Below are 21,744 nucleotides of genomic sequence, written 5' to 3'. Positions count from 1 at the left end.
GATATGTTATTAAAGAGAAAGAAGGGTACTTACTGTTTTCAGTGGTTGTAGTTGTAAGACTTTAATTAGCAGATATTATTTGCTGGCCTGGGTACTGTGTCTGCTCTTCAACCAACAGGCTGCAGGTTTGAAACCAACTGTGGGCATGGATGTTTGTGAATGCCTTCAGGTGGGAGATGAATTTCATCATATACTGCGAAACCACCACCTCACTTGTTGGAGGTCTAAACTGGTTTAAAATAGTTCAGGTTTGGTTTCTAGAGTAGAGTTTCTGAACTGTGTAGAAATAAATAAAAAATACAAAAAATGTATAATTAATTTTAAAAAAAGTTTTTTTTTTTTTTCAGCCGATCCCCGGTATGAATGTACTATAGATTTACAAAACCTTTCTTGAGTAGGAGGTACCTGAAAAAAAAAAAAAAATCACCCGAGAAGACTAGGTTTTAATAAGTGCACTAACACTTGGCTTACTGTTAGACTGATCACACCAAATAACCAGCATTGCTGCTTATTTGGTGTGATATTGATAAATGTGAACAATTTTTAAAATCTTTGGATTGTTAATGATGACCTATGTCCTCTAAGAGTGGAGGCTTTGGAAGTCAGTGAGACAAATGATTTTGAGAGCATATGGTGTGAGGTAGAGGTGGGCAAGACGGGATATTTAGTGGGGTGTTGCTACAGACCCAGGAGCACAGAGGATGGGGACCGGCCTATGTTTAGACAGTTAAGTTTGGCAAGTGCAAGAAGAATGATTGTTATGGGAGATTTTAACTACAGTAGTATAAATTGGAGAGAGGAAGATACATGTAGCAATAGGGGAATGTAATTTCTAGAATTCTTGAGGGACAAATGTCTTAGGCAACATGTAACAGAGGGAACAAGAGGTTCAAGAGTTTTGGATTTGGTTATAGCATCAGAAGAGTTGATAATAACTGAGATGACAATCTCTCCCACCAGTTGGAGAGAGTGACCATATGGTTTTGACTTGAAAAATGAATAGACATGCAGGAGTATCAAAGAGACTGGAATGTATATGGAATTATTAGGCAGGTGTTGTAATAGTCTTAGACGTCAACTTGGGGAAGTTTCATGGAGGGAGGAATTGGAAGGCTGGGATATCATTTGTGGGAAATTGTGAAAGAATATTTGTTAGCAGCAATGGTAAGTTGTATACCACAAGTGAAGAAGAGGACACAATTTGGAGTAAAGTGGATGACAAACAATATTAAACAGGAATTCCATGCGAAAAAGAGGCTATGGAAGAGATATAAGGAGACAGGTGAAGAGAAGATACATGAAGAATATAAGACACAGGCCAGAAGAGTGACTAGTGTGGTAAGGAAAGTGAAAACTGGAATATGAGAGTAGATTGGCCCTAAGATCCAAAGAAAATCCTAGGGAATTTTTTAGCTATGTGGCCAGTAGGAGGAGAAATGATTGTGAGAGAATGATATTGTTGGATAAAAATGGGAATAGAGTGACTGATGCAGAGGACATAATGGAATTGTTCAATGAACATACTTTATTGGAGTATTTCATCCCACAGGAGTCAGTTTTAATGCTAGAGGGATAGGGCAGGTTCGAGGTTTAGAGGTACAGGAGGAGAGTGTGTTTCAGATACTGAATACTCTTCAGTATCTGAAATCCCGGCCTTCCAATTCCTCCCTCCATGAAACTTCCCCAAGTTGACGTCTAAGACTATTACAATCACCTGCCTAATAATTCCATATACATTCCTGTCTCTTTGATACTCCTGCATGTCTATTCATTTTTCAAGTCAAAACCATATGGTCACTCTCTCCAACTGGTGGGAGAGATGTCACCTCAGTTATTATCAACTTTTCTGATGCTATAACCAAATCCAAAACTGTTGAACCTCTTGTTCCCTCTGTTACATGTTGCCTAAGACATTTGTCCCTCAAGAATTCTAGAAATTCCATTCCCCTATTGCTACATGCATCTTCCTCTCTCCAATTTATACTACTGTAGTTAAAATCTCCCATAACAATCATTCTTCTTGCACTTGCCAAACTTAACTGTCTAAACATCTCCTGGTCCCCATCCTCTGTGCTCCTGGGTCTGTAGCAACACCCCACTAAATATCCTGTCTTGCCTACCTCTACCTCACACCATATGCTCTCAGAATCATTTGTCTCACTTCCTTCCAAAGCCTCCACTCTTAGAGGGCATAGGTCGTCACTTATCATAAGCAGTACCCCACCACCATGCTTTCCCCTCCTATCCTGCCAAAAAATGCTGTACCCAGCGACTTCTATTCCTGTTATTATATCCTCTTCTGTCAGCCACGTCTCAGTGATCCCAATAATTTTTGGCCAGGCTGATGCTATCTGCGCCACCAATTCCTTTCCCTTATTCCAGATACTCCTGGCATTAGTATAAAGCATATAAATGTCATTGTTTCTATACCCAGCATTATCCCCTCTAGACTCCACTGGGCTCAGTGTTACCTGATGTCGTCTCTCTTCTCCCAAGTATCCATTCCCACAAGAGGCCACCCCTGCTATCATCCTCCCTGGGACACACTGACTCGTTCAGAACAGCAATCTCTCCAGATGCCTACGTCTTTCCTCATTCAAATGTAAGCGTTGTCTCGCATACAATTCCTCTCTTTCCTCAAACACACTCCAAGCATCCACATATACCAGTCCTCTCTTGTCACACATTCTAGCTATTATGTCATTCAATATTATTGCTCTTCTGCTCAGCTCATCATTATCATACCTAGGCAACACGCACACTATTTTTCCTCTCTCTGTCTTCTTCCGTACAGCCTTGAGCAAAAATCTCATATCTCTCCCTGCCCGACTTACATTACCACTCAAGTCATTTGTTCCTACCATCACAATCATCTCATCCACCCTTTCACCTCTCTCTTAATTGCCATAGCCACCCTTTCTATTGTTCCTCCTGGCAAACACTCCTCGCACATCCTGTCTTGAACACCATGGATCATTGAGTCGCCATACATTATACCTCTTACCATTCCCTCTCTCCTTTTGTTTCCATTCTCTCTTCTTCTTTCATTCCCATAGGTCTCTCTCATTCCCTCTCCTCTATGCTATCCTCTCTTCTCGCATTCCCATAGGTCTCTCTCATTCCCTCTCCTCTACGCTATCCTCTCTTCTAGCATTCCCATACCTCTCTCTCCTACTGTTTCCATTCTCCTCGTCTAGCATGCCCATACATCTCTCTCATTCCCCCTCTCCTACTGTTTCCATTTTCTCGACTTCTAGCACTTCCATATCCCTCTCTCATTCCGTCTCTCCTACTGTTTCTATCCTCTCAAGTATTCCCATACCTCGGAAGAGAGGTATGGGAATACCTCTAGCATTCCCATACCTCTCTCTCATTCCATCTCTCCTAATGTTTCCATTCTCTCCTCTTCTATCACTTCCATATCTCTCTCTCATTCCGTCTCTCCTACTGTTTCCATCCTCTCGTCTGCTAGCATTCCCATACCTCTCACTCATTCCCTCTCTTAGTTATATTAAAATTAAACTAAAGTTTTTATTCAAACATGGTAGTTGTCTCCATAATTTTCAAAAATGAACTCAGAATGACATTACAGTATGTCTGGTCATCCCTTTCTCTTTCATACCCAAGCAGCACTGTTATATGGAACAAACATACAGTTGTTCCATACAACTGTATGTTTGCAACTTGGCATTGATTCCTCACTTTTTCTCATACACAGCATGTTGACCTACATCCACAAACATTTGCTTTGCTATGTGTATTGTTACTAACTGCATTCAAAACAGAAATAAAATATCCTAAATTGAAAAGTGGTATTTGTTGTTTTGTTGCATTAAACTGAAAATGCATAAATTAAAACAAAAATGACTATATTTTGTTTACTTTCTTTACTAAATACTACTGCCATTTTGAATGTATTCTCTTCTCTCCTTTTCTGTGTTATGCATTTTTACCTCATATTTTCCATATTTTTGATATATATTTATATACATCCATTTTTTTCCACATGTTGTAACACGCTGATCAGTTGTGATCTCTTATTTATAGAGAATATGAAAATGAGGACAAATAATATATTGGCACTAGTATTGCTGATCGCTATAATTGTTGTTGCTGAAGCCAATTCATTTGATGAATTAGTTAAGGAATCAGATCATGAAGTCATATATCGTGTGACAAGAGGTGTTCACGGAGGTAAAAAAAGAGGTTGGTAAGAATACTACAGCATTATTTAAGTACTTTTAATATTGTAATGAGTATGGTTTAGTAAACAATTTAAATAATTTAAACTTTTTTAAATCTTATATGTTAAGAAACTATATATATATATTGTTTCTTTTGAAATCATGCGGCTTCTTTAAACAAAGTATAAATCCCTTTTTAAGGGATTTATATTTTGTTTAAAGAAGCACCATTTTGTGATCTTTTGGACATTGATCGGTGGAAGCACCTAAAAAAAAAGCATAATAATAATTTTATTAGAGTCTGAGTTACTGTCTTTCATCTGTGCACCATGTGTCTTATCTCAGTTGTAACTAGAAATACTTAACCTGTTGAATATCATACTGTGAAATTGCTGAGCCACAGAACCTCCAAAGAACTGTCTGCTAGCCAGTTGGCATAACCTTGCTGTTTGGTTGGAAAGACTGAGTTCAAAAATATTTTCTAGGATACAAAGGTCCTTTATAAGGGCTTTTCAGCTGAAAGGTGAGTTATTTGATAACATTTGAAGTGAAGGTGGCACTGTTTTTCCTCCTAGAAACTCAGACTTTTCATACTGCCAGAAGAACAAACAGTTAACAGACAAATTAATATTTATTAACTTATTAGCTAATATTTTGCTGGTATTATATCTAGCATCTTCAGAGCACCATAATAAATTTTAATAAAAAATTTTAATGGACAGCACAAGGAACCAAATCCTTAATTAGTGCCATCTATGTTGGAAAAATAGAGAAAACAAGTATTAAGTAGATCTTAAAATCACTGTTTCTCAGATTTTTGGTAAATTTATACAGCCATGCCTGTTGAGGTTTGGAGTATGTTTGAAAGCTGCTATTGATTCCAAAAAACAATCTCTCTGATTTATAATGACTTCTCTGTATCACTTTTGTTTTCTTCCATTTGATCCTGTGTGAAGGGATATCCAAGGCATGATCTGCTAGACCCAACTTGCCATAACGATAGTGCTGAATGCATTTTTTATGTTCACTAAGGATGTCAGCAGTTCTTACTATCTGTCCATAGTAAGCTAGTTCACAAGAACATGGCATTTCATAAACTCCTGGATGTGATAAAGAAGAGAGTTTATCCATAGGTGAATGGATGAATGTTGCCAATTTGACATATGGTTTAAATATGGTGCATAGCTGATATTTATTAAACACTCTAGAATATCTTTTCAGATGTGCCTTGAATGTATGGGGTGGTAACTGTTTTGTTGTAGTCTTGTGTAATAAGCAATGGAAGAGATTTCTGGGGAGCATTTAGTATTTTTTCTATCCTATGGGGATTATAACCATTAGCTAAGAAAGTATGGTGCAAGTAAGTAAGGCATGGTCATTGGAACAGATAGCTGTAGATAATCAATACCCTCAAACTAAACTAACATGCACAAGCCTTCAGTTAACAGACATAATCCACTGTCCTTATAACCTCAGTTGCTTCATCCATAATTCTAAACAGCAACATACAATAATAAGAATGGATTCACATATTTTATGGGCAGTGTAGAAAGACACATTCATGATCTTTTCTTTGATCGTTAATGTTGGTTTGAATTTGCTAGTATCTTGTATTTCAAAAATGGCCATATTTTATATTTATGCTTATTTATTTGCTTATTGCATGCATACATACATACATACATACATATAAGAAAAGATCCATCGAAGGTGTTAAAATATAAAGAAACTTGGAGTTCTATATACTACTATACTAGCTATACTGTATATAGTGACCACATAAATAAGTATGCATATTAGGTTGAAAATTGCAGAAGAACATTTTGGAAATGTTCAAGGGACAGAATGGAATTAGGTCAAAGAGCTTAGGAAGTTAGTTTGGTTATTAATTACAGCCAACTCTCACTATAATGAACTCATAGGAACAATGGAAATTGTTTTCTTTAGTGGATTTCTTTTAGACTAGTATTGTATATGACTCGAATTTGTTAGCTTAGTGATGTGTTTGTCATAATGGTATTTGCTATAGTGAGAGCCAATTGTATTTTATATAACAGTATTAAGTCAGACTGTGATCGAGGGATACAAATTGAAAGTGAATGATCAAAATCTGTTTGTAAAATATGCCAGAGAATGATATAAAGGAATTGGATTGGTATACTCACTTGTGACTGTGGACCAGTGAGCAGTAGAGGCAAGATGCTTTGAAAGATTTTGTATTTCTCAAGATTAAGCTAAGAAGTCATATCAGTGTATGACTTCTTAGCTATTTAATTTAGAGTTAAGTTAAATTTAACTATTCATATATGAATAATTAAAGTGTTTGTGTTAAAAATGTAAACACTTTAACTATTCATCAGTAATTTTGTAATTAGATAAGGTATTAGTTTTCCTTCTATGGCAGGAAATGCAAAAAAACAGCTCTTTCTTTTCAATTAAATGTCATTATTTCTACACTTGAATTTTTAGATTTTGTAAACTGCTATTTTGTAAAAAAAGTAGTTTGTTTTATAATAATAATAATTATAATATTTGCACCATTATCATTGCCTTTTCAAGATTAGCTCAAAAAGGCCATGTAATGTTGGATAGATTGGGAGATATCAGCAGTAAAGAGAGAAACAGCAAAAGACTGAAGTGAGAATACTAAAGTATCCAGATGTAGAATGAATTATATATGATAGAGAGCTTCCAATTTTAACTATTACTTACTTTTTCCCCTCAGCAAGTAGCTCCTAAGCCATTCCATCGTTTCCAGAAAATCTAAGATGTTGGAGTTTATGGATAAAATAAAATTTTTTATACTGATAAAGTCTTTAGGGAAGTAAGTTAAGATAAAATCTACTTGTTATTACTCTCAAGGAATTAGGATGCATAATTATTAAATACGAATAGATTACTAGCGGTAGTTGTAGTAGTAGATCTCCCATGTACCAATCTATTTTTCTGTGTCATTATAAGTTTGATTTGGAACAGAAAGGTGAAATTATATCACAGGTTATGCTTTCAAAGAGTTTAAACTAACTATTCATATAAAAATACCATTCTTTTTTTTTTGTTTTGTTTTGTTTTTTTAAATTTGTGAAGCACTTCCTTATTTGAATATAGGTTTAATGAGTGAGTTTCCATTCTGAAGAATGACTCCAGATGATAAAGATTTATTAAAGATTATTAGCAGAGTATAGACTAAGCACAGACAGTTAGTCAATATAGTGTAATAGCATATATAGTTTGTCAATCTGGAAATGCTTCTTCTGTAAGTATTCTCTAAGAGAAAGAGATCTATAGAAGATAATGGAAGATGTTTTATCATCTTATAATGGATGTCGTCAGGACCTACTGCACTGGCATGAGATAGTAAATGAGCTCTTTTTGGTTCCTACTTAATGAACAGCTGATTATATGACTCTAGCCCATTTGGTAGAAAAGCATCACTGCTGTTTTTCTTGATGCTGCGTTGATATTAAACATTCAGTGCAATATGAAGCTGTTGCTGAAATTCTAGCAAAATTTCCTCCCAAAGTATCTGCAATAGCTTTTGATCAGCAACAACACATTCATCATGTTTCAGGGGGTAAACAAACAGTATGTCCTATATCTAACTTTCATTTTTCAGATTTTATCGCATACAATTTTTTCACTGGTTGTTTGATTAATTGTTGATATAAATTGGATCCAAGATTGTTTTTGACTCTGACATTTCATATAACATGCTTTGGCTGGAGCACGTTTAAAAGCTATTAATATCATAGTATCTACGAAATATACCCCATGCTTTGTCTTGATCTTTTCTGGCTGCTTTGCACACCGAGTTCCACCATGGCTTTGGATAGAGTGGAAATCAAGATAATGTTTTTGGAATTGTAGCTTTTGTTGCCTGGACAGTACAATCTGTTACATATTTCACAGCTTCATTAATTGGTGTTTGACTGATTGCTTCAGCATTAAATTTTCAAGATGGGGGAAAGTATTCCAGTCAGCTCGCTTCATTTTCCACATGGGCATCTGTGTAGGAGAATATGGTTTCTGTGAAGACATATAACATAATGGAAAAATGATTGCTTCAATAGATGATCTCTTCAACATCCCAAATGAGCAGTGGACAAATGGCATATTGTAAGATCTGTTACAGAATATGAGTGGGCAGACATATGGAAGAAGCTACTTACTCTACTGAAGAAGAGAGAGGTCATGATTGTCAAGCATTTGCTTAATGATGAGACCTCATTCATTTGTGTTGATACTATCCCACAAATATTGTGTCCATTTAAGTCACCCACTAGATGTATTAACTCATAACTGTGCTAATGACATGAACGTACTGTAATAAGAAATTCATGAATAGGGCAAATTGTTATGGCTTCTAGAGCAATATTATGCTGGACATGTCGAAAAGGAGCGCAATTGCCCTCTAGGAGAGTTACTCTACCAAGAACATGACCATCTCCAGTTCTGTCCTTACAAACACCAGTGAAATTCCTTAAGGCGGGATCTTTACTGGGTTATAAATATGATATCTGGAGATAGAAATAGAGAAGTTTGTTTTTCTGCAGCAGAACCTTGATATCAATATTTTGGCAAAATCCACAGCATTCAACTGTAAAAATTTTCTTATAATTTTGGCTTTGTAGACTTGGCCAATTTCTGAGATGTTGATGGCCTACCTTTGTTAGGCTTATATTTATCTATTGATTTTAAGAAGTATGGATGACCAATGTGCATTTTTTCTGGAAAAATGTTTAATACATCATGTGTCAGGATCATCTGGTGAGTTTAGTTTACTTTAAGTGGATATACGAGTATTCTATTTATTTCTGTGAGTATGTTTGGTGGTTTATATTTCACTGATATCCTTGTCATAATTTTCTTGACAAGTGGTTCTCCTCAGATGGGATCATTTTTGGAGTTGTTTCAGAAGAGATCATAAGCTGCACGACTGATGTTCTTCACAGAAGAGCACTCATGATTAAAAAGTTCAGATGTGGTGAAATTATCAGGTGGTGTAATACGAGTCTCAATAGATTGCAATATGGTGGTTGCTCTTCTAAGCACAACACCCAGACCTGTACCTAGGTCCTCTGCAGACGATTTGGTGCCTGCATAGGAATTGTGCAGCATAGGAAGCAGCTGCCACATAGTTTCAATGGCTGCACAACACCCAGACCTGTACCTAGGTCCTCTGCAGACGATTTGGTGCCTGCACGTCACACCTGAATTGTGCGGCATAGGAAGCAGCTGCCACATAGTCTCAATGGCTGCCTTGATGCTTCTGTTCTAGTGGCCTCATCACCACCTTTTCTGTATATTTCATGTTTCTTTTCCCAATTAAATGATCCTTTTTCTAATCTAACTTACATGCTAGCTTACAGCTAACTTAAACTATCTTACATCTAAGAGCTATGAGCTCACCTACGAGTTGCCATTCATATTTTCTTAACTGTCACCTCAGTATAAGAGGATATCAGGACAGCTGTGGGAGCTGACTGGCTGGCTTTCTCTTTGTATCCTGATAATTTTTATATTTTTATCTTTTGTATTTTTTTTCATCCTTCCACCTCTCACATGCACGGAAGTAGGCTGAATGATCTCCCAGACAGTTGACACATTTTGCTTTCTTTGCAGAGTAAGATTTATTATCATGCTCTTAACTACCATATCGGGCACAGGTGGTAGAGCTACAACAGCAGTTTGGATATGCCTATGTTTTTGACATTTAAAACGTAGATTAGGAATGTACTGCCTAACAGGACAATTGAGGTACTCTTGCTTTTGCAGATGTTAGGATCTCCTCATCTGGAGATCTTATTCTAACATAACTCCTCTGGAAGAGTTTAGTGTCTTATGAGGTGTTATTGTAATCAGTATTCCATCCATTGATGTTGCTCTGAATAATTTTTCTGAATGTTGTTGACATGATGTTCCAACAAGAATATCATCAGAATGTAGTTTCTTAACTGTTTTGGTAGGTGATATCCTGCCAGTCCTAAACCCTTTTGAATAAAGAATGGTGACATTTCTCTATTGGCTTTTCACCTGTTGTATGAATGATGAGAAACACTTGTACATTGACACTGGTGTGAGATTTCTTGTTTGTTATTTCTGTTATCAAATGATGTAGCTTTGGTATCAGCATTTAGTTATGGCCTTGTGAGACCACAGAAAATTTGATGATGAAAGATTCATACTCAATGGATTTTTTGTTTGGTGCCAGAGCTTCCATATCCACCACAGAGTCATATATGGATGCCCACTAAGCAAGCACACAATGTTCTTGAAAGTGGAAATCAGGGATACCCTGGTCACTATAAGAGCACCACAGCAAGCCTTGGATCCTGTCTCTAGGATCAATACCCAGGATCAATGCTAGTAGGCTTTCCTTGCAGGAAAGTCTACTAGGATTGATCCTGGCCCAGCTATCCAGGGCTGCTCATCTTGCTGAAGCAGAGACCAAAGTATTGCAAGACTATCAGGATCACCTTTTCTGGATGTACGTGGGTCGCACTGCATAGTAAACATGGCAGCAGGTTGTTGGATCCCAGTGATGGTGGTCTGGAAGACAGGATAGTAAACAAAAAGACTCAGTAGATCTAAAGCAAAGAATACAGGAAGAATGGAAGAGAAAAAGAGGAAGAATGAAATGGGCCATGACTTTGAAAAGAAATTAGCTGAATAGGCTAAGGAAAATCCAATAGAATTTTTTTTCTTTGTGACAAGTAAAAAGGAAGAATTCGTTTAATGAATGTGTAAAGTGTAATAGGAAAGAAAGGAAAGCATCTGATGCTGGGGCTGAATTGTTGACTGAAAACTTTAGTAAGGTATAGATCCACAAAGACTCATTATCTCTCTGATTGTCAAGGGGAAGTGCAAGGTATTAAAGCTATTGCAAGAACATGATTCAAATGCAACAGTGGGATTGGATGGGATATTTATTTAAAGGAATGTTGCCCACTTTATCATTAACTTCATTCTGTTTTTCAACATCGTTATTTCCTGCTTTTTCATCAATTGAACTTTTTTCTCACTATCACTTCTACACACACTCTGAACATTCACACAATCTTCAACCTGCTGTGTCACTTACCACACCATGTTCCCTACTCATATTTAAACTCACATTTAAGCAAGCCACATGGTCCATCAGAATATCGCATTTCCTACATATGCACACTTGGTCTTTTCTCTTATCCAGCCTCTACATAATTATCCACAATATCTTCCTACGTATACATACTACATTCACAGTACCATACCTTTGAGAAATCCACACTGTTTACTTATTTGTCTTCTGTGCAGATCTATGCTATGATATGCCTTTCACCACCATGCTGTATCAGTGTACTAACAAAAACAGTGAATTTTTGATAATATTGTTTAAGAAATATATCCAAACACCATGTTCCACACTCAAATATTTTATGAGTAATACTTAATGTACAATTTACTCACTGTATTTAAATGTGCACAATCTTGGTACACATTTAAATATAAAATTTCCTTATCTCGTTGCAGCCCATATGACAACTGATGTTTAACTCCTAGTAGGTCGTCATAATATACTAGTGGCTTCTTCTGGATTAGGAGGAACAAAAAATACAGTAAGCTGAAAACACAAACCATTACATAACTAAAACCAAACATGTAGGGACTGTTACACCAAAGTAAATTAAAAAAAAACAAAAAAACACACGAGCATGGAAGTTGTCAAGGGGCAGTCATTGTTCAATACGTATGCATGATACCAATTATATATTTAGTTTAATCCTTTATCTAAGTGTAAGCAAACAAAGTTTGCCCCTGAAGTATTTTCAGGACTGGGGCAACTCGTGGTAAAGGTGGTATAAGTTCTGATCACTTGCCTTAGTATCCCATAATACAAGTGATCAGAACTTATACCACCTTTATCACGAGTTGCCCCAGTCCTGAAAATACTTCAGGTGCAAACTTTGTTTGCTTACACTTGGATAAAGGATTAAACCAAATATAGAATTGGTAGCATAGCCAAGTGAAAAAACTTCCATTAACTATCTCTAATCCAGAGAATTTTAATAATAAGGTGTTGACTCCTTTTGGCAACTGGTATATGGTGATATGACTTCTGCATTACTTCCACCTTACTATCACCACCTCTGGGTCTGGCTCCCACTGATTTGCTTTTGCGCAGAAGTGGTTGCTTTCTCTGAGATGTGAGAGGCTCTGCTTGGGGTTTTTGCCTGTCTCTGAGTGGGGCCACTGTTGAGATTATGGCTCTGCTTGGTGGTGGGGTGAGCCTGTTACTGAGTGGAACCACTACTGAGTTGGATGGTCCTTTGGTCACTTGTAGGAAGTGGTCTGGGGGTGGGGGGATCGCCTAATTTTTAGAGAGGTCTTTACTTAAACAGCACCTCAATAAAGGTCGAAACCAGTCTGGGTAGTGACTCTTTCCATAATGCAAAGCATTATGGGATACTAAGACAAATGATCAGAACTTATACCACCTTTACCACGAGTTGCCTCAGTCCTGAAAATACTTCAGGTGCAAACTTTGTTTGCTTGCACTTGGATAAAGGATTAAACCAAATATAGAATTGGTAGCATAGCCAAGTGAAAAAACTTCCATCGTATGTATGATAGTTAGCAGAAAATTTAAAAACAGTCTGACATGTGGAAAGATCTAATATGTGACTTCCAAATATCACATAAAATCATTCCCAAGCTTTTGTTGGTGCCTTGTGAGTGGATTGCCATCATAGACTCTTTGATGTTGCAGGCACCGAAGTTGTCTAATATGTCAGTCATGGAGCTCTTGTCTCATTGGAGAAGAGCTGAAGATAGAATACAAAATTAGATTGATCAGAATATGACCCTTTCCATGAAGCTCAATATTATCACTACAGAAGACATTATTGCTAAATGGAACAACTTGATAACACTAGTTGGTTTCGACGATGGTTGGAAAGACCTTGGTTTGAATCCCTTATAGGACCTGAAGAACTTTCATCGGAAGATGGGTTAGCTGGACTCATATGGAGGTGGCAGGGCGTTTTTTCCCCCAGAAACTTAGGTTTTGCATCCCTCTTTTGTGGGATGCAAAACCTAAGCAAACAAGCGTCAGCAGAACATACACTCACACACATGCATGCACATACACACAATATACAGATATAGGAGACTATGGGAATAAGGATTAAGCATCCTATTCTGTTGGATCAGGTTTCAAAAGCATGCATGGTAGTAGGTCTACATGTTAATGTAAAATAGAAAGAGAGTGATAATAGAACTCTTCCCAGACAGATTAGGGCTTTACTGAAGAAAATATATGGAACTTCAGGTCAAACAATATTTTATAATTGGATGATAACTTTCATTGACCAGAGGAGCTGCTTATATGATAATTTTTTCCCCTGATTTTACATTTCATAGAATTCTTCATGACTAATTATTGTTGTAAATGAAGAGAAAAGTGCTGTGGGCAGGAAGATGAACAACATAACAATTAAATGTTGCCAAAGGTAAGATGAGATGAAATGGTCTTAGGAGATAGGATGAGAATGAAGCATATTATATTAGTGGAACTAAGCCCAAGGTAGAGGAAGAGGAGAAGGTAAGGAGTGCAAGAGTGATGTAGATTGGGAGTTGAAATTCAAGGGACACCTTGCAGAAGTTACTCAAAAAATTTCTGTCACTGGTTGGCCAAGTGGTTAACTTACCTGCTCTCCAGTTAGCTGGCTGTGGGTTTTGAATCCCACTGTGGGCATGGATATTTGTGATTGTCTTTAGGTGGGAGATGTATTTCATCACCTGGTGTGAGACCGCCACCCTGCTTATTGGAAGCTTGAAGTAGCTTGAAAAAGTTCTATGTTTGATCTCTAGAACAGGGTTTCTGAACTATGTGAAAAATAAATTAAATATACAAAAAAAAAAAATAAATAAATAATATATATATATATATATTTACCCTATATATATAAAATGATAAGCCTTTTTATGTCACATTTGTATTCATGTTTTTTGAAACTCAGGGGCTACCCTGAGTGTCGAGTCTTCAAAATTTGAGTCATCAGAATTCAAGGAGAACCGGCCTACCAGTCCGGAACTTGGGGGGTTGGGCACCCTAGGCACCAGGGGGGGGGGCGGAGCCCTGGTGTTTTGTGACTCCATAGTTATTTCCTACCACTGTTCTATAATTTGTTACCTCATTTAATAAATATATATATATATATTTTTTTTATGTGAATTTCACCTACAAAAGTCTGTAAGTAGTTACATTACATTAGTATTAGTACTATGATCAGGCTAAGAGCTAGATAATCTGGATACCAAATGCAGAGCTTTTCAAGCTACTTCAGGCATTTAGCAAGCATTTTGGTAGTCTTGTGCTGGTTAGGAAAATTTATCTGCTGCCTAATGACATTCACACAACATCCATACACATAGCCTGTTGACACTAGACAACCAAAATATCTTATCTTCAGTTTCTCAATTTCTTTTGTGTTACTCTTTTTTCCATTTCTTAGCTTCCAAAACATTTTGCCATCTTTATGATATTTATCTTCTATATTCTTTTCAAAAATTTTCCTATGTTGTCTGTTTAGTTACTTTTACACATAACTTAGGTTTCCATTTTATTCTGTATCTTACAGTACTCATATCTCTTAAGGAGTACTTATATACTTTTATCAGGAATTTGTTATATGATTTCTTCTTTTCATGGTAGATTCTTTAATTTTCTGTGGTGACCATAGAGTTTTTACTTTTCTCTCTTTGCAGACAATTTCACTACACGTTTTCCTGGTTGAATCAATCAATTTTGGTCAGATTTTGATACTCAGTCTCTAAAGTTGTTTTCAAACTTCACTTTTTTATCCCTCAATAATATTTATCTATTTAAGTCTACAGTTCACCTCTAAAAGTTGCTTGACTTTGATTCTTTATAAAAATTTCACATGCATTTTTCTCTTCACTATGATATCCATTTTTATTATGATTTCTTTGTCTTTATGCATTATCATTATTTTATTGTCTTATTTAGTATTGATTACTAATGTCTAAATAATGGCACTGCATTAGTTATTATTAAATATTGTTAATGTTACTAATGTTACTTGGAACTAAATTATGATTTCTTTGTCTTTATGCATTATCATTATTTTATTGTCTTATTTAGTATTGATTACTAATGTCTAAATAATGGCACTGCATTAGTTATTATTAAATATTGTTAATGTTACTATGATAGCAGATGCATGTACATTTTTGCTATAGACAGATTAAGTGCATTATTATATGATTGGTTATATTCACTGAAAATTAAAGGTGGAGAGTGTCGCTATAAAAAAGGTTCTTGGGAAGACTGCAATCCATCAACAAATACTCAGCAGCGTACTTTAACACTGAAGAAAGGTGATGCATCCTCTTGTGAACAGACTAAAATGTTAACAAGGAAGTGCAAGAAAGGTAGTGGTATGCTAATTTTTTTATATTTTTTGTTGTCATTGTTTATTATAAGAAGCATGCAAGTTCAAAGTTGATAAGTAATAACTTCTGATCATTTTAACTTACACAGTAAAATACATTTACCAAAACAGAAAAATTGCAAGGCTTCTTAAGTGGAACAGATTTTATTATTATGTTTTGTTAAAATTAAAAGTTTACTTTATTGCATTTACTTCAAAAATTTGAAAGTACAAAATTTCAAAGGATCACTTTACTTATCAAACTAGATAACTGGGAGGAGACCTTCAAATAAACTGTAAGGAATGTGGAGAACCAACCCGAGCCTCTGTCCTAATGTCCAGTTCTCAGCTTCTCATGGTGTGCCTCTGTGTTAAGTAACCGTCTTGATGTTGATAAGGATCAGCAGCAATTTGGACTTAGCCAACCAAATTTTACTTGGTATTGATTTAAACCCAAAACCAAAACAGTGATAAAACATCATGGAGTGTCATGATGATACATCATGAAGTATTAAGTAGAAGACTTGTTTAAAAATCTTCCTCTCTCTCTCTCGTCAGGAAACCAGAGTGAACGGCAAAAAAAGTCAAGAAGTAGCATAAGAAATATCAGTGTGGAAAGAAGTGGAACTTGTAGAAGTACCATCAGAGCATAGCTAGTTACTGGCACTCTTCACAAATTCATAACTACGTGCCTTTTTTTTTCTCCAGTGTGACAATTTTGGTAACTTAAAATATCATGTTACTGGCACCCTTTGCAACTGTCCCTATGACATAGTGTTTCTGCACTTCTGAGTACCATGCTAGCACCTGGTGTTACAGAGATGAAGCATTAAAATAACTGACTTACTGCTAAATGATAACTATAAGATGTTATATTCAGACAATAGGGGATTAGGGAAAGAAATGGGTAGCTATAGCATTCAACACTAAACATGAAAATAAATTTCTCGAATGGCAGGTAATATCAAGTAGAATGATGCAGGCAAATTTCAAAATGATAAATTGAATAATGAGACTTTTTCTACCAAGGATGAAGTGAAGGAATTTTTTGAATCATTTGAGAAGACAGGTGCAAAAGGAAAGAAAAGGGGGGGGGGGGAATAAAAGGAAAAGCTGGTTCTTATTGGAGATATAAATAGCAGATATATCATATCGTACTAGATATATCATATTTTGCCAAAACAGTTATAGAATACTTTGGGAAAATTTGGAGAAAATGGCAAAGCTAATTAATAACTGTAAGTACCTGATGGATTTCTATTTGGTACATGGACTAGGCATTACTAGCTTAATGTTCCAACAGAAAGATGTGCACAAATTGACATGGAAGGAATCCAGAAGAAATAAAGAAAATCTTATTGACTATATTATTGTTGACAGTGGTTTTTCAATATTTGTTCAAGACACAAAAGTGTACAAGGGATTTGTACTAGGAGGAGTTTTTAGCAGGATAAAAATAAATACCATACTGAAAAGAAAAGTAGTTTTTTTTTTTAACATTTTAAAAATAATCAAAATTGAGCAGCTTACAAAAGTAAATTGTAGACTCATACATATTATCAAAGGGTAAAAAGTGAAGGAATTTGAAAACAAGAAGAGCCAAACCTTGGAAACTCAGTAGCAGACACTGTACAAAACATTCAGGGAGATGTATGGTGCAATTGTATGACTTTAACTTTCTGTAGTGGACACAGAAAGTTAAAGAAGCAGTGTCGGGGGGAGGGGGTATTGGACATGTCTGGCAAGTAATCAGCAGATATCCTCAGAAGTTAGAGAGAAAATATGAAAAAGTTAAGTATGTGTAAAAGTAGCTATGGGAAAGCTTTGGTAGTAATAGAGAAGATAAATATCATGAAAAAGAAGAAAAATGTTCCAGAGACTATTGAAAGAAACTGAGAAATGGAGGAAATAGTATTATAAAAGAAATCAGAGAGGATAATGGTGACATACAAACTGAAAATATGATCTTCTAATTATCTAGAGTAATTATCATATTTATGAGTTTAGGGACACAAAACACACGTGATGAAAAGATTATCTTAGATTATCCTAGAGATCTTAGCCTGACCTCGAGTGAATACAATGCACATGTAACATACCATACATAGGGGAAACAGGGTGAACCATCCCAATCAGGAAGGATGAACACAAACGACACATTACATTACATACCTCCATTTTGGAAAAACCAGCCTTTCTGACCACGCACTCCAAACATACCACAGAATTGATTGGAAGGTACCAAGTCCCTACATCGCACCAAAACCTGGTTTGAGCATAAATTCAAAGAAGCATTTCACATGCTTCTTTGAAACATAATCCGAATCTGAATATAAATGATGGTCTAACCATTCCAAGAATGTGGAGGGGCCCATCTGCAACCTTCATAGCAACCACAAAGAAAAATCTCAATACAAGAAGACTTGGTGAAGTGTTTTTTTTTTCCTGAACATTCAATAGCAATCTGAACCGTACTAATCCAGAAGATAATTGTAATACCAGATGGTATCAAAAAGTTTCGAGATTAGGATTTTAACATGCCAACAGATGCACGCACAATCACAGGGAGCACCTACCTTCATAAGTCAGTGTGCCAAAAGACATCATCCTGTGTACATCGGGAGCTGTGCAACTGATGCTATTCTGACCACCTGTGTTACCACATCTGCAATTTCATCATGGACAGCAAGTTAGAACAAAGAGCAAACGTGAAATTCTGCATGAAACTGGACAAACCTGCCACAGAGACGTTTAACATGATTCGGCAAGTTTACGGCGATGCTGCAATTAGTCGTTTGAGGTGTTTTGAGTGGCACGCATACTTCAAGAGCAGAAGAACATCACTGGAAGACGATGAGAGATCAGGAAGACCTTCAACGAGCTCAACCCCAAAAAATATCAAAACCATTCGGCAACTTGTGCATGAGGATCGTTGGAGGACACCCTCCACAACATTGCTGCCATTGTCGGTGTGTCATACGGAACAGTCCAGGCAATCATCATGTGTGATTTGAACATGTGCCGTGTTGCTACCAAGTTTGTCCCAAGGCTGCTGGCCAAGGAGCAGAAGGAACACCGCGTCGAAGTCTGCCAAGAACTCCGTCAGCGTGCCACGGATGACCCATCCTTCATGTCAAGGATCATTACCGGAACTTGACATACGGGTATTGTATGTCATTGTAGGTGAAACTTGGGTATACTGGTATGACCCTGAGACGAAGCAACAGTCTTCACAGTGGAAGAGCCCATCATCTCCATGACTGAAAAAAGGCGAGGCAGGTCTGCAGCTCGACAAAGTGCATGCTCATCGTCTTTTTCGACATTCGTGGCATTGGCATCAAGAATTCATCCTCAGGGGCCAGACCGTCAATAACGAGTTCAACTGCCAGGTTTTAAGGTGTCTGAGGGAGGACATTCGGCAAAAGCGACCAGATCTGTGGTGCGCGAAAAACTGGATGCTCCATGACGACAATGCACCCTGTCACCGAGCTCTCCTCACACGTGAGTTTCTCGCCAGAAACAACAAGATCTCACTTCCGCACCCACCCTACTCACCAGATTTGGCTCCTGCAGACTTCACCCTCTTCCCGAAGATGAAGATCCAGCTCAAAGGTCACCGTTTTGACACCATTGTGGAGATCCAGCACGAATCGCAGAAGGTGCTTGACATGCTTCGAAAAGAAGACTTACAGGACACATTCCAGAAGCGGCAAGAACGCTGGGAGCACTGTATTGATATGCAAGGTGACTATGTTGGACTATGTGATAGTGTGTAAACGTAGATAAATAAAGTAATTTCTCGTAAACAGAACTAGTCTCAAAACTTTTTGATACCACCTCGTATGACAATATGAACTGTACAATTCCAGAAGAATCTTAGTACGTGAGGACTTTAGCAGAGTTTATTGTAGTTTTTTTTTTTTTTTTTTTTTTTTTTATCACTAGAGGTCAGGCTAAGAAAAAGATTAATTAACAGCATAGATTTAATTCACCTTTATAGAGTGCAACAGCATGTAGCTTGGTTCCTATACAGGTATCCTTCTGATGACCGCAATACAGAGGTCGAAACGTCAAGTTGTTATTTTATTAATAATTAGTAAAATAATCTTTTCAACACGTGTGTTTTGTGTCCCTAAATTTATAAATATGAATGCTGATCACCATGTGACCTTAAAAGAAAGAATCTAGAGTAATTACTTTGAAAGACTGTGAAATGAGAGTGGTAGAACAGTGGATACATTAGGAATGCAATCAGGACTACATGCCAGTACCCAAAGTAGAAAAGCCATCAGAAACCTAAAATGTGAAAATGCAGCTGAAATAGATAATAGTTTACCTGAAATGCTAAAAATATGAGATAAAGTTTACTGCACCATTCAGAACACACCTCATCAAAAGATTCAATTCCAGATAATTGGAATTGAGCTCTCATAATATCCATGTATGAAAAGAGAAATAAAAATGAATGTGAGAATTATAGAGAAATTTTCCTACTCAGTGTGTAAGGTGTACAATCATACCGAAGAAGAAGAGGCTAAGAAAATTTTGTAGTAGATAATCTGGCTTCAGGCCAAATAGGGCTTGTCAAGATCAAATTTTACTTTAAGACAACCAAGAAATCATGGGACTATGATGAGGATCTGTAATTAAGTTTTGTAGATCTGGAAAAGGCATAGGATAAGTTGCCAAGAGAACTGTTTGAGGGAAAAAAAAAAAACAAAAGACAGAAAAACACAAACCAAAAAAAAAATCTTTCCTAGTTGAATTATAATAGAGCAGGGGTGGCCACAACGTGACTCGCAAGCTGCATGCAGCTCTTTACGATCTACCGGGAAAAAATAAGCAAAAAGAAAAAGAGGCAACACAAAAAGAGGAACAAAATAAAAAAATAGAGAGAGAGAGAGAGAAATAGAGTTAATAAAAATTACTGCATTAAAAAGTTTAATTCGAAACACATTAAATGAAGTTTACTTTGAACAATTAGAGTAATTTTAAAGTTGAACACAGTCATTTTAGTTACTTATTCACCAGTAGAGGCCATTCTTGCATCCATTTTGTTGTAACTTTGACTAATTACACACCATTAGGTGTGTAATTAGTCAAAGCAGTTCTTACAAGCTCATTACAACCTCTCCATGTGCACACTCACTTATTCCACTACCATTGCATTGGTCAAAGGTTGCAACTCTTCTAAGTCTTACTGGAATTATTTTGGCTCCAAAAGGAAGCGTAGTTGGCCTCCCCTATAATAGAGTAACAGCTGAGTTGGAATAAAGGAAATGGCTACACGATGATTTTGCTAGATTTTGCAAAGGCATTTGACAAAATGCCACATGGAACACTGTTACACAAATTAGAACAAATGAGGATGGATATGACACTGCTTAAGTGGATAACAAGGTGGCTGCTGAACAGATATCAAAAAAGTGGTATATGGAGAGGCAGAATCGAGGCGAAAACAGTGACTAGTGGTGTGCCACAAGGTTCAGTGCTGGGACCATTGCTGTTTAATTTGTACATAAATGATATAGGAAATAACCTGAAAAGAAATATTATTATTATTATTAAACAAGACCCCCATGAAGTCAAAGACTCATCTAGGAGGTCCTTTTATCTCACACACATCTCATCATACCGTGTCTTAAACACATTCAAACTCTTTGCAGACACCACACTCTCAGGCAAGGCATTCCAATCACTCACAACTCTGCACGGAAAAAACCTGCCTCTCACTCCCCTACTCACACCCTCCTTATACAGTTTCCAGGGATGACCTCTGGTTCTCCCCTGATCTCCCACTATTCTCTATAGAACTTCTCCACCATTGATCGTATAACAACCCCTTACCAACTTGTAGGTCTCTATCATATTGCCCCTCTTCCTTCTCTCCACTAGACTCTGCAAATTACATCTTTTCAATCTTTCCTCATACTCGACATTCCAGAGGCCAGAAATTACCTTAGTCAGTCGCCTTTGAACCCTTTCCAACATCTCTTCATCCTACTGAAAACCAGGTGACCAAATCTGGGCACAATAGTCCATGTGTGGCCTAATCAAAGCCTTATACAATGGAACAAGAATCTCCCTACTTCTACACGTCAGTGTCCTCCGCATCATTCCCAGAAGTC

At 36.8% G+C, this 21,744-nt stretch overlaps 1 protein-coding gene across 1 annotated transcript in view; it reads left to right on the top strand.

Moving 5' to 3' along the window:
• Positions 1 to 21,744, top strand: part of LOC150104067 (uncharacterized) — an 87,532-nt gene that overhangs the window by 19,658 nt on the left and 46,130 nt on the right. Inside the window, exons 2-3 of the mRNA XM_090397256.1 lie at positions 4,048 to 4,206; positions 15,477 to 15,623. Of these exons, the coding sequence (XP_090253382.1) occupies positions 4,053 to 4,206; positions 15,477 to 15,623 (301 nt within the window). The 5' untranslated portion in view covers positions 4,048 to 4,052. The remainder of the gene's footprint in view (positions 1 to 4,047; positions 4,207 to 15,476; positions 15,624 to 21,744) is intronic.

This window comes from Typopeltis vanoorti, chromosome 8 (assembly GCF_054136105.1).
Source record: "Typopeltis vanoorti isolate ZY-2024b chromosome 8, IOZ_Tvanoo_1.0, whole genome shotgun sequence".
NCBI classification, from domain to species: Eukaryota; Metazoa; Arthropoda; class Arachnida; order Uropygi; family Thelyphonidae; genus Typopeltis; species Typopeltis vanoorti.
Note: the sequence above shows the minus strand (reverse complement) of the source record. Positions and strands in the feature narration are given on the sequence as shown.